This window comes from Neoarius graeffei, chromosome 17 (genome assembly GCF_027579695.1).
Source record: "Neoarius graeffei isolate fNeoGra1 chromosome 17, fNeoGra1.pri, whole genome shotgun sequence".
Taxonomy (NCBI): domain Eukaryota; kingdom Metazoa; phylum Chordata; class Actinopteri; order Siluriformes; family Ariidae; genus Neoarius; species Neoarius graeffei.
Genome location: NC_083585.1, coordinates 43,378,431 through 43,392,934, shown reverse-complemented (window position 1 = coordinate 43,392,934; position 14,504 = coordinate 43,378,431). Strand labels below are relative to the sequence as shown.

General features: G+C 41.2%; 1 protein-coding gene across 1 annotated transcript in view; it reads right to left on the bottom strand.

Annotated features, from left to right (window-relative positions):
• The window catches only part of kmt2bb (lysine (K)-specific methyltransferase 2Bb), a 99,043-nt gene that overhangs the window by 28,015 nt on the left and 56,524 nt on the right, over window positions 1-14,504 (bottom strand). The window contains exons 17-26 of the mRNA XM_060944266.1: window positions 7,017-7,219; window positions 6,811-6,909; window positions 6,523-6,633; window positions 6,169-6,245; window positions 3,635-3,852; window positions 3,384-3,487; window positions 3,086-3,223; window positions 1,327-1,485; window positions 1,109-1,226; window positions 924-1,002 (exon numbers count right to left, since the gene is read on the bottom strand). Of these exons, the coding sequence (XP_060800249.1) occupies window positions 924-1,002; window positions 1,109-1,226; window positions 1,327-1,485; window positions 3,086-3,223; window positions 3,384-3,487; window positions 3,635-3,852; window positions 6,169-6,245; window positions 6,523-6,633; window positions 6,811-6,909; window positions 7,017-7,219 (1,306 nt within the window). The remainder of the gene's footprint in view (window positions 1-923; window positions 1,003-1,108; window positions 1,227-1,326; window positions 1,486-3,085; window positions 3,224-3,383; window positions 3,488-3,634; window positions 3,853-6,168; window positions 6,246-6,522; window positions 6,634-6,810; window positions 6,910-7,016; window positions 7,220-14,504) is intronic.

The following is a 14,504-nucleotide window of genomic DNA, read 5'->3' as shown; positions in this document are numbered from 1 at the left end:
AGCACCCTTTCTGGGACGGACGGACATCGCCATGACATAATCCCCCTTCGGGCCTTTCGGCCAGGGACTAAACACTAATGTTAGCAATCGCAGATACAGCTGACTTGTAGCCAGATTCAAGTATTTTTTCCAGTGTAATGGTGATACGTTCGAGACACTCATGTCTGGCCACGCCCCCCCGCCTGCCCCTGTAGCATTACCTTGGGCACACACTGGCTACAACCTACATTCCTCCAAATTCAAAGACAATATAATTTTGGGATAGTTAAGGGTCACTATAGGATGATATTGCACATTATCCATACAGGACACTTTTTGATGGAATAAAAACATGTGTCCTATTCCCTTCTAGAAGGTTTCATTCATTTGGTTTGAAAGCATGCAATATTGTTAGCATAATCGCTTATTCTACGTGTATTACATCACTCTACCCAATGGAGAATGAGCGTTGAATATGATTTATAATATTGCATGGTTGTCAAGACAACATGACGTCACACATCGGAGATGTAAAACTTCTGTGCTAGCAAGCGACTGGGACAATTTGGAAACAAACATGCCTGCCAGGTTTGCGCTGTTAAATACGGAAGATTTTGAAAGAGAAAAATGCACTGAACACCTGAAAGGAATGTGTAATAATAATAATAATAATAATAATAATAATAATAATAATAGGCTTTTTTCATGGTACATCAGATATATTCCATTCAACAACAACAATAATAATAATAATAATAATAATAGGCTTTGTTCATGGTATATCAGATACATTCCATTCAACGCCAGCCAATATTATTTAATGATCTCACAAGCCTAGCACCACATCATTTTCCATCTAAAGCACTCGACCAACCCACAGAGTTTCACTAACTACAATATTTTCATGAGTTCAAATAACCAACAGTGAGTCAAAAATTACTTACTCATAACCCACTGGAAAAAGTTTTCCTTGAATGGCTGACAATTCATTTAGCTTCCCAAGTTTCTTGACTTGAAGAGAACCTAAACATTAGAAAAACAATATAACTGCACAGAACGGGTATCAAACAATAACAAAAACTATTATCACTTTTAGTCAACACTCTCTCATTGGCCTTGAGATGCTTACCGATCATCATATTAATGTACTCTGGTTCTAATCCTGTCAAAAACTTCCTGCGAAGGCTGATCCCCTCAAAGTCCACGTAGACCCTCCGAAGAACTTCAAACCCTTGTCCAGTAATGATCTGAAAGGTCAAGACGTGAGAGCATGTTCAAAACCACTTATACTGTAAACACATGAGAAATCAGTGAAAATAAAAATATCATGTTCAATACAAGCAGTACTTTTCCACTGATGAGATCACGGTGCTTGTAGCAGAAGACTTTCTTGTCATCCTGGAAGACACAGTTGCGAGAACGGGCACACATGAAGTGGTAGTTGCTTTGGCAGGAGGTAAGGCAGCAGCCCACTGTTGCCCCAGTCTGGTTACATCGTTCACATCGCTGTGGAAACAAGCGAAGAAATGTTACAGCGGGACCTTATACATACAGTAATGACCATTTATTACATTATAAAATACTGAGCTAAAAAACATCTAGCAAACAATGCAGAGTCCTTTTTTTTTTAAATGAAAATCTACTGGATAAAAACAGGAAGTTAATTTATTCCTAGCTTTATTTTTTTTCCCCTTTATCACAGAATCTGGTAGCATTTGGGCTAGCACTCACTAGCGAACCTGGATACAGGCTTACACAATATAACAGTTAGCTTAAATCCTAGCTAACCTGCATGCAAACCTGGCTAATGGTTTTAAATGCACAACAGTTAACATTACTGGCTCCTTTGATGATAATTTTATGCAATATATTAGTTAGACTAATCTTAGTTAACTAGCAAATATAACCAGCGCCTGAAAGTAAATACACCGTAACCCTGCTATAACAAACTCTTACTACGAACTTTCGCTCTCCGTCATCTTCATATCCTGGAGTGTCTAAAGTGTGGTGAGAAAGCAGCCAATTTGTCTAAATAATATGGCATATGGAAAAATTCAATTTTAACTTTTAAAGCAAAAGAGCTCGGAAACTTCATTCATAGCTGCAAATTAACATGATGGGCTGGGGAGGTGGTGGGGGGGAGGGTGTGGCAAGCAAACGACGGCAAGTGTGACTCATTTCCTTTACTTTGTAAACGTGCAAGTAATTTATATTTACTTTTAATTCAAACACAGCTGGTCTTGTTTTATGCAAGAGTGAGTGCTTGATGTAACAAGTGGGTCCATTTCAATATTACAAACTTTTCGGTTTCATGAACTATCTGGACGTCCCCCAAGGAGTTCGTTCTAGCGGGGTTGCAGTGTACTACTTAGCATAATGTCAGCTAGCTTGCTAAAAACCTCGTTTACATAAGCCTTATGAAGAGTCTATAATAAGGACTTCACGAGGTGCTTGGTTTTAATTACACTTATAATACTTGGCCAAATTAGCTTCGTAGTAAACATGGCTAGCTACTAAAGTCACAGGTCCAAAAAGTAACATTAGCGAAGCTAACTACTCACCACAGTGCTACGGATTGGTATGTACGCACTAATGACGCTAAATGTAAATGTGCACGCTTGTGTTTTTTGGTATTTGACCATACATATAGCTGAACTGAGGAGCCAATGCTATTTGAAGGTGTCAGTTGACAATCCTATGCAGAAACCATGCAGACAGATTAAAAAGCAGCACGTGGTTCAGCAGGCAATAAATCAAAACGGTCTGAATTCATTTTTTTAAGAACAAAGCTATGCCTGACTCATGATATTTATGTATCTGAAGTTGTGAAAGACCCGCTTTTTATTTTCCCCACCTTCCGTTTTTTCAGTAGTTACTGTTCTTAACCAATCACAACCAGTTCTGTCTGGTTTTTGTTGATACTGCCTGTATTATAACAATGTAATGTATTGCTGTATTATATACTGTATTATAACACTAATGTTCAGCCCTTTTAAAGCTTTTTCATCCCATGTAGCAGACATTTTAAACTAACAACACTGTGGAATATGGCTCACGCAACAGATCAAGTGATCACACGCGCACACAAAACTATAACATGCCATACCATAAGGCGACCTCGAGCAACTGCACTATGCACGTGCATCAGGCAGCCGTTATCTTCCTCGAACACCTCAGCTGACCACATGGAGCAGTTGACATGAGCCCACTCATTTTGTCCAAGATAGAGCAGACGGCCTGCATCCTGCAGAGGTTGAAAAAGAAAAGAAAAAGCAAATACTAACATGGTTCCTGAGACTGGTGTCGGGGTTTCACTTTCATATCTTCTGAATGACTAAGCTGGAAGAGACTTTTATAAGCGTCGCAGGTTGAAAATGACTTGAGTGTGATCATCGCTTGCTTACACTGGATTTTGCGTCACCATACTTCTGACACAAGACACACTGCCGCTCATCCTCCTTTGACCACCCGGTGTCCAGATCTTCTCTGGAGGTTCGTGATTTTTTCCCTGCCACAGCACCAAAGAGTCATCACAAAAATAATGTTATAATACAACTAAGGTTCTGATGACATTCTGTTGATTTCATGAAATGCATTATCAATCGTTTAAAATGCCTCACAAAGAATATTTAAACAAACAAACGTGTGTAATTACCAGTGAATCTGAGTCTCATGCTTAAGTCTCTATATTGGCCACTGACAGGCCTGCGAGACAGAGGGGTAGAGATATTTGCTCCATCTTCCCCTTTGACCTCAGTAAGGCCTCCTGCTTGCTTGGTGGTGTTCATAGTCCTGCTCTTCTCCTCTTGTTCCCTCCACTGGGCAAATACATGCTCGTTTGTTGGCGGTATCACAGCATTCGAGAGCATTCCACTAGAAAACAATAGAAAAAGTATAGAGAAAGAAAATTTATTAAAAGGTCACTGAGCTTTACAAAAGTAACTGTGGCTAATGTTTCCCTTACCATTATATGGAGGGGGAACGACACCATCCCAAAAACAACAACCACCCCAAAAAGAAACAAACCCAACCCTAGGTGTGCAGGCACTAGGACCACGTGGAAAGAGACCATGCAGAAACATTCCCCACTCAAGCTGCTGGTTCCCAATAAGATCCATGAACAACAAAAGTTGCACACTTTGTAGGTAGATTGACGAAAGTGTTCAAGACAGCCGGTCCTAAGCTAACCTTTTTAATGGACGTGGATTTATATGTTAAAAAATGTTCTAGTGTAATAAATGTGTTCTTGTAAATATTTGTTAAAAAAAAAAAAAAAAAAAGTCAAAGACAGGGCTGTGAAATAGAAAAAAAAGTAAAATCCGAAGACAACTTGCACTAAAAAAAATCTATCTATCTATCTATCTATCTATCTATCTATCTATCTATCTATCTATCTATCTATCTATCTATCTATCTGTGATCATGCTAAGGCTATCATGCTAAATTCATTTACACGACAATCAGCGCGGCAAATTAAAAATAACACGAATAAACATTTAGTAAAAAAGTTTTATGCATGATCAACAGAAATATGAAAAGATATAAAATACCTGGTAATCTGTAATTTGACAGCTTTAATTTCACCAGTTCTGCATGTTTCTTTCCCTGCACACGATCGACCAAGTGCGTTCTTCCTCCCAATCCGTATTTTACATCCTGATGGTATAACGTGCAGTACGCCTTGCCTGGTTCCTTGATCTTTCAGATGTGTTCATAAAGATATTGGTTTCTGACTTAATTCCAGCCACCGCCAATTCCACGGATTCTTGATACCATTTTCCTTGTCTACTTTTTTCACATCGTCATTATCGCCATCCTCCCTCTGTACAATGTCTCTCCGCGACACAGACATACCGAAAAAAATCTTTTATCATCACTTAATCGCAAGCTATATTGTCAATACGTGCTTGAAGAGTAACCCGAAAATGGTAAGAAAGAAATGGTGCCGTGTCGTAAAATGGTCTACGATGTCGTGTATATATAACATGTACAATGTTGTAAAATACATAGACACCTGGCGTTAGATTCCCCCCCATGCAGTAAACAATGTACTCGTCAGTGATTACGGTCCCCAACCATTAGCAGAGTACCCCCACCCCCTACATTTTTTTTTTTTGCAAAAATACACGATTTACAAAAACGGTATTTTTGTGATCGAATCCACAGATTTTTCACAGCCCTGCAAAGAAATAATCTATTGTAAAACTAATTATTGTAAAATAACTGTTCTGTTGTTAAAGAGTTCTATTGTAAAAACTGTTCCAATTGCTGTTCTAAAATAAATATGAAGACTTAAATACGACTGCGTTAAGCCTAGGTCACAACCGGACGTACGATTTTTTGGCCGTGTGATTTTTGGCGTTTCCCCAAATCGCTGCGTTTTTTTTTTTTCGTGGAGAAAGACGCACGTTGGCCGTAAGTTTGTCTTGCAACCTGAAAAAAACGTAAGCGGCCGTAGAGTTTGTTTGACATGACAAAGAACCTCTGCGGCCAGTCGGCGGCCAGTCTACGGCTCGAAAATCAGCACGTCACACGCGCGCCCTCCGTGCGTTTCACGCGCGCCCTCCGTGCGTTTTTTGCACGTAGACCTGCCGTAGGAGCACGTACAGCCGGTTGCGACCGAGGCATTAACTGTTTGTTCAGGTCCAAACGCTCTAATAGGAGCTGCAGGGAGGGGTCCTGCAGGTGACCGTCCTCATCCAGTACCTCACCCAACCAACAAGAACACGGAGAGGAACCATTGGCGGCAGTGAGGGCGTGGTCGAGCGGCTACTGTGGATGAAGAGGAGGCGGGCTGAACCGGCAGATAACACAGTTGAGTCTTGTTAATCTACTTATGCACTTTTTGTTCTTTCAGTGACGGTTGTAACCAGAGGGGAATTGAACTGGCAGAGCGTGTAACACACACAGACACAAATTCTTGATGAATCCTTTTTCATGTGGGTTTTTTTTTTTTGATCGAGTTTTGAAAAGGTGTTGAAACACGAGCCCAGAGCTCTGCTTAAATTCCACCTGCCTCCTGAGTCTTCCTCCGCACCCTCACACTCAGAGTTCAACATTCATCCCAAATATCCAGGTCAAATATCAGTTTACAATTTTAATAATGAAAAACACAGTATTTTATTCTCAGCAAGCTGACTGATGAAAGAATGGACAAAGAAATGCGTAAGGGAAATAAAAAACACTCACGCTGGTAGATGTTTGGAGCGTGGATCCCACATTTTAGGATCTTGACTGTTGAACCAGCTGAAAACCTCTTCCATAAGCTGAACGTGAAAATGGATGGAAAATAGTAAACATTTTAGCCATCATTTAAACATACAATGCTCTACTTTTAATAGTTAGGTAAAATCCACTTCTGGGGCAAGAAAAAAAAAATAAAATGAATAAAATCCAGACCACCTAAACACCACCACATAATACTTAACATGTCAAACCTTAGTTTTATTAAATGCAGAGTAAATGCAGCTGGATGAATTATTTTGTGGACATCAATATAACGCCTTTTAAATAGTTGGAAACAGAGTAAGGACTGAATCTGACCTTTAGATAGTAAGAGCGAGCCAGAGCAGTTGGCTTTTGGTCCTCTGGTAAGGTTTCCTCTTCCTCTAGCCTTTTGCAAATCACTCTCACCACGTCCTCATGGAAAGATTTCTGCACGGTGACATGAACAGGAATTTTATCAACTGTCTAAACACAAGAAACACTCTCAGTGAAGTATTTTACTGAACACGAGATACATCGGACACAAAACATTTCCTTGTTTTCACTTATACAAGGCGTACTTTTAAAAATCTGTTCGATGAGGTGAAACTTTGACCAATTACTCACCAGTGTTGTATAAAGACCTTTGTCAAACTTTTTCCCTACAGCACGCAAATCACACACAGAAAGAACATCTCCATCACCAATGTCATCCAGAGCTGTACACTATAAGAACAAGCAGGAGAGGAGTTGAAGGAGCACGTTTATAATAAATCCCATGTACACACTGGGGTTAGGAGGAGTCTGTTCGAAAAGTGTAACGTGAGCCGCACCTCGTCGCAAGTGACCAGGTGCTGAGTGAGAGTCGAGCTCAACAGGCAGGCGAGCACTTTCTCCACTCCGGCTCGGAGCTCCAGCAGCAAGAGCTCCCTCCAGCCTCCTCCGTCACTCTCCCGAACTACACTGGCCCGAGTGCAGGGCTGGCAGGAGTACACAACACTCTCTGGCAAACTCGACAGGATCTCATACAGGTCATCTGGAAAGACAAGGAAGAACAGATTTCAAGCATGAGAACATCTTTGCTTAAGGTTAAAAAAAAAAAAAAAAACCCCAAACCCTTCATTATCATTAGAACATTCTCAGAATTAAAGGTCACTAACAAAACTCAGGGAAAACAGTGAAGCAACTAGTAGTTTCTCATGAAGAACATGCGCTGGACAAAGTTCAACAATGTATTAAACAACAAAGTGGGTGACAAAAAACAGGAAAGTGTGGTCAAAAAGATAAAGACGTTTGTTATACTTTTTGTTTCACTATCAATTTCCTGACCAGAACATCAAGGACATAGTATCTCATCTGGCCTGCCATCAAAAACAACCATAACTACCAAACCATCAAACAGGACTGAAATGTGAGAGAGGACCAACCTCCACGACAAACTGTTTACAACAGGAAAAATCAACAAAGGACTACATTTTGTTTCCCGAGGGAAGATCGACCCAAAACATCTGTCAGCAGTGAGTTTCTGAAAAGCCTCTTAACACTAAGGCCCTGTCCACACGGCAACGGATTCAGGTGAATCTGATAAAATTGTTTATCGTTTTGGCCTGGCGTCCACACGGCACCAGCGTTTTGGGTGCCCCAAAACGAAATCTTTTGAGAACGGGTTCCAGAGTGGAAAGATCTGGCAACGGCGCCGTTGCGAAGTCGTCTGGATGAGTAGAACGGATTTGTTTACGATGACGTCACAACCACATGACCGTCAGTGCTTCACACTGGGTAGAAGTGTAACGAACTCGATGCGAGTTGTCAACAAATCCTATAACTTGGTTCATGAAACGCGCTTACAAAATATTTTTCACTGTGAATATTTAGAGTAATGGTGCAAAGTGAGAGTGTGAGAGACTCTGCCCTTAGGGCAGAGTCAATCCCGCCAGCAAAAATAGGGAAAAAAGGAGCGATCTCACCTCTTCAGATGTTGGTTTAAGTCCTACAATACATTCCTCAAAAAGGGCGTAGAACAACAAATTAATCCATCAACGTGTAGCATTCAATTTATTCCGGACCATTAAAGACGCCGCCTTCCACGTAGAATCATACGTCATCCTCGCCGCCATATTGGATGGGGCAAAGTGGAGAATAAAGATGCCTCATTCATGTGCTGCGTTTAACTGTACCAACAGGTTTACCGTCCAAACGAGATCACATGGGATTACCTTTCACAGGTGAGACTGGAAAAATACTTTTCATTGTATTTGGTCATTATAACGTAACTTTACGAACAGATTTTCCTGACTTTGTGGCTAATATGAAGTCTCGCGCATAATAGCTTATGCGCATGCGTCCTTACTTCTTCTATTGTCCTGGTGTCTCCGATGGGACCGTCTTACAGTGCACCTAGAGGTGTGGCATGTGTATTGCATCGTTTTCAGCAAGCGTTGCGTTGCCATATGTACCTGATATTTTACTGATCCGTTGCCCATGTGGACGCGATTTTTTTTAATAACATCTCGTTGCCGTTGTCGTGCGGATGTAGCCTAAGAGCATCTTAATTAGGAGAGAGAATGTGTTCATTGTGATGTTCGCTCTACCATTTAACGATGATCTTTGTGCTATGATGTTTTTGGGAAACCCACCCCAGAACTGAATTTGCAGGATAAATGAGAGAGGATACAATTCTAGTCAGAAGAAAATGTGTTGACCTAATTACTAGGGCTGTCAAAGTTAACGTGATAACGCATTAACGCAATCTCAATTTATCGCGATTAAAAAAAATGGTGCCGTTAACGCAAATTCTAATTTGGCCCTGCGAGTCACCCGTAGTTCATGTTGAGGCTTGTCGCGCACTGCTTCAATAAGAGTAAGTGTGAGTGATGGAGAAAGGTCTGTTAAACGGGAAGTTTCATTTAAAAAGAAGAGTGTGACTGAGTTGGTTTTGGTATGCACTTTGCATTTCTAAAATACTTTTGTAAAGTGAGATTTCAGTATGCTGTAGCACTGTGATAGGACAATAAATGTCTTTATTGAATAGACTGGTATCAAAATCCAGAATTGTGACACCCAAAGGCATTTTTGAGACAAAGTCGGCAAACAGTCTTATTTTGTCAATTTGGGTGTGCCGAATTCAAATCTGCAATATGCCGAGCTCTATCTGACCTCTGTTGACCTCTAGAGGTCACTGAACTTTGGGCCTGTAAACGTCTCAGCTGAACCCAGTTTCTCAGCTTTCTAAGGAATGAAATGTACTAAAATGATTAATGAAGTTAGCAAATGGCCTTGTTTGTTAAATGTTTGGGTGCTGAATTCATTTTTCATTTGTAAAACGACATATGACCTCTGATAACCTCAAGGTCATTAAACTTGGCCTATAGGCCTATGCATTTAACGGCATTTTTAAACTGACTTTACTCCCCCAAAAAGAATATGAACAGACAAAAACAAATAGAAAGGAACAAATACAACATTAAATGCCAGTCCATGTACATGTGACTTACTTTTCACAATGAGAATGCCTAGGCGATCACCTTACATAACATTGCATTACATTTAGTGGTTATTGTTTATACAAAGCTACTGAAAAAAGGACAGATTCAGCAGCATACAAAATGTGGGGGTATACAGGTTAATCAGGGTTAGTATATATGAGAGTTTTTTTCTTTGTTGTTTGTTTTTTGTAAAGGCTTTACCCCGTTCAAAACAAAAAACAAACAACAAAGAAAAAAACTCTCATATATACTAACCCTGATTAACCTGTATACCCTGTATGCCCCCACATTTTGTATGCTGCTGAATCTGTCCTTTTTTCAGTAGCTTTGTATAAACAATAACCGCTAAATGTAATGCAATGTTATGTAAGGTGATCGCCTAGGCATTCTCATTGTGAAAAGTAAGTCACATGTACATGGACTGGCATTTAATGTTGTATTTGTTCCTTTCTATTTGTTTTTTGTCTGTTCGTATTCTTTTTGGGGGAGTAAAGTCAGTTTAAAAACGTCGTTAAATGCATAGGCCTATAGGCCAAGTTTAATGACCTTGAGGTTATCAGAGGTCATATGTCTCGTCTCGTCTCGTCTTCTTCCGCTTTATCCGGGACCGGGTCGCGGAGGCAGCAGTCTAAGCAGGGAAGCCCAAACTTCCCTTTCCCCAGACACCTCGGCCAGCTCCTCGGGAAGAACACCGAGGCGTTCCCAGGCCAGCCGAGAGACATAGTCCCTCCAGCGTGTCCTGGGTCTTCCCCGGGGCCTCCTCCCGGGGGGACATGCCTGGAACACCTCCCCAGGGAGGCGTCCAGGAGGCATCCGAAAAAGATGCCCGAGCCACCTCAGCTGATTCCTCTCGATGTGGAGCAGCAGCGGCTCTACTCCGAGCTCCTCCCGAGTGACTGTGCTTCTCACCCTATCTCTAAGGGAGCGCCCAGCCACCCTGCGAAGGAAACTCATTTCGGCCGCTTGTATCCGCGATCTTGTCCTTTCGGTCATTACCCAAAGCTCATGACCATAGGTGAGAGTCGGAACATAGATCGACCGGTAAATTGAGAGCTTCGCCTTTTGGCTCAGCTCCTTCTTCACCACAACGGACCGGTAAAGCGACCGCATCACTGCGGAGGCTGCACCGATCCGCCTGTCGATCTCACGCTCCATCCTTCCCTCACTCGTGAACAAGATCCCGAGATACTTAAACTCCTCCACGCAAGGCAGGGGCCTCGACGACCTGATCCCCGGACACAGCGGCTGGCTGTTGGGACATGGAATGTCAGAGGTCATATGTCGTTTTACAAATGAAAAATGAATTCAGCACCCAAACATTTAACAAACAAGGCCATTTGCTAACTTCATTAATCATTTTAGTACATTTCATTCCTTAGAAAGCTGAGAAACTGGGTTCAGCTGAGACGTTTACAGGCCCAAAGTTCAATGACCTCTAGAGGTCAACAGAGGTCAGATAGAGCTCGGCATATTGCAGATTTGAATTCGGCACACCCAAACTGACAAAATAAGACTGTTTGTCGACTTTGTCTCAAAAATGCCTTTAACTCCTTAAATAAGCACTTTTTTGAATTTTGGTACCAGTCTAGAAGTCCAACTGCAATTTATTTTTGTTTGCACAGCACTGTGAAGTCCTATAGGCTGTGACTGAATACAACTCCAGCACAATTGAAGTTTTATTTCATTTTTATTTTCTTTTGTCACACATGTCTGAACTGAGACACAGTAGCATGTGTCTACATGTTTTATATTTGAGACTACAGCTCCCTAATCCATCACAAAATCCAATGTTGCGTTTTGTATGTTCAGTACTGCCTAGTATGTGAGTGAATAAACTCCCTTACCATTTTCTCTTGTCCCAGTAGTTTTTAACAAGTACTTTTAGCATAAAATGTGTTCACCATTTTAATTGTAACATTTCACTTTAAAAGCCTTATTCATTTACATAGATTTAAAAAAATGCGATTAATTGCAATTAACTATATGAAATTGAGATTATTTGCGATTAAATTTTTTAATTGTTTGACAGCCCTACTAATTTGTTAGCAAGAAAACTGACAATACAATGACCAAGTGTTCTGCAGAAGGTCTAGTTCTTTCAAATAAAACAAGCAGAAGCATTGAGAATCCATTGAGAACTGAGGGAGGAGATGCAATTTAACTGAAAATAAACAGGTCATAAACAAATTGTTTACAACAACCAAAAGTTTTGTTCCTCATGGGAAGATCTACCAAAACATCGATCAGAACTGGAATCAGATAAGAAATGAGAGAGGAGATACAATTCTAGTGAGAGGTCTGGAAAAGCTGTTAATTTGGCCTAATTACTAACTCGTTAGCAAACAATTTGACAAAACAACGACCAGGTTTTGTGTGAAGAGCTCTTTCAAACAAAATCAGAATGGAAAACGTGGAGAATTGATGGAGGAGATACGATTTAACTGAACTGTGGACGACGGATGCCACGCCACGGTAACATCTCTTCAGCCTTAAAGTGCATAATCACGGGTAAATTCAGGAGCAAGATCAGTGTAATTCTCCTATTTTATATTAAACTTTGGTCAAACATCTGTCACATTTTGCATTTTTTTTACCTTGCGCGATACCAGAAAAATTCAGTTGAAATCAAACCATTTGAGGCGAATTGGTCCGCCTCTGAAAAAACTTGGCATTTGGATTTCCCAGCAAACATTGATTTTCGTGACGTCGCGTGCGGGACGCCTCCCTCTGAATCCTACGTCAGCGCTGGTTTGTTTATGAGAAAACGACCTGGTGGTTTTCTGCAAATTTCTTCAACATTATCATGCAATTATTAAAATGGTTAACAGATGTATCGTAGGAGGGTGTAGCAACACCAATCATGATGGGATTAGTACTCATCGTTTCCCAAAAGACCGGACAATGAGAGAGAAATGGGAATGCTTCGTGCGAGGCACCCGGAAAAAGCAGAGGACCAAGCAGAGCCGAGAAAAAGACCAAGAAAATCGGCGATTCACAAGTTGACTGTTACCAGGCTAAGAAATAAGAGGGAGAGACTATACTCTAAATTAGGTGTTCCTGTGTTTGTGTGGTACACGGTGAAGTAATATTGGTGATACAAAGGTGAAGTAACATTGCGCTCAGGTGACAATTCCATATTTCAATGCAAAATCGCTAGCTGCTACATTTGGTCTACACAGGCTGTGCACTGAATCCATGCAGGGTCTCTCAGCCTGCTGGCGCTTCTGCACGTGACGTCATGAATCTGGCTCCAGACTCCCTTGGGATTTTTCCAAACGCTTTTATTTTTTTCTGCTGTAGACAGATGGCCTTGTGCAAAATTACCCTTCTGGATGAGTGTGTAAAGGGACATACTTTCATATAAAAAAAACCCGAAATTGGTCCAGGATATGCACGATGAGCTAATAATATAAGTAGGTTATAATTATTAATTAATCATCTGATTAACTGTCTCTCTCTCTCACACACACACACAATTTACACTTTAAATGAGGCACAGAAATATAATTAACATTTTTTTTGCAGTCTTTTCAGGTATGATCATAAACAGGGATTGCCGAACAGGTTTTCAGGATCCCAGATGTCCACATTAACTACTCTCTCTTTCACAAGTTGAAAAGAGGAGCAGTAGACATTTGGGGGGGGGGAATGGACTATCTGGTCGTACTCAAAGAAAATTGCCTGTCCACACGGCAACGGATTCAGGTGAATCTGATAAAATTGTTAATCGTTTCGGCCTGGCGTCCACACGGCACTTTTTGGTACCCCAAAACGAAATCTTTTGAGAACGGGTACCAGAGTGAAAAAAATCTGGCAACGGAGCCGTTGCGAAGTCGTCTGGATGAGTAGAACGGATTTGTTTACGATGACGTCACAACCACATGACCGTCAGTGCTTCACGCTGGGTAGAAGTGTAACGAACTCGATGCGAGTTGTCAACAAATCCTATAACTTGGTTCATGAAACGCGCTTACAAAATATTTTCACTGTGAATATTTATTGTGTAATGGTGCAGAGAGAGAGAGAGAGAGAGAGAGAGAGAGAAAAAGAGTGTGTGTGTGTGTGAGAGAGAGAGAATAGCCCTTAGGGCAGAGTCAATCCCGCCAGCAAAAATAGGGGAAAAAAAAAAGGAGCGATCTCACCTCTTCAGATGTTGGTTTAAGTCCGACAATACATTCCTCAAAAAGGGCGTAGAAGAACAAAGTAATCCATCAACGTGTAGCATTCAATTTATTCCGGACCATTAAAGAATTCTGGAGGATATCAGAATGTTGGTGTACCGGCTTCCATCTACCCCCGTTCATTCCTCTTTCCGCGTCTCCATTCAAAAAACAAGCGCGTGATTTAAAGGGACTATATCCATAGGATAGGGAGTGAGAAAGTGTGTGCGTGTGACAGTGACAGTCACTGTGTGCATGCGCAGTTATGCACATGCGTCTACTTCTATTGTTCTGGTGTCTCCAATGGGACCGTCTTACAGCGCACGTTGTGGTGCGGCATGTGTATTGCATCGTTTTCAGCAAGCGTTGCGTTGCCATATGAACCTGATATTTTACTGATCCGTTGCCCATGTGGACGCGATATTTAAAAAAAAAAAATCTCGTTGCCGTTGTCGTGTGGATGTAGCCTCAGTTCTTATCTGCAACCACCAACAAGAGGTGCTTTCAAACCGAAATAACTTTTTCATTAGTTCTTAGAACTGCTGGAGGATGTTCCCCTTTTTAATAAGTCCGCACTGCAGGAACTAAAAATGACTGCAGTTCTTAGAACGCAGTTTTGAGGGACCCTTTTTTTAAGCTCCTATTTCAGGTTAGGTACTCCCCCAGCACAAGCGGA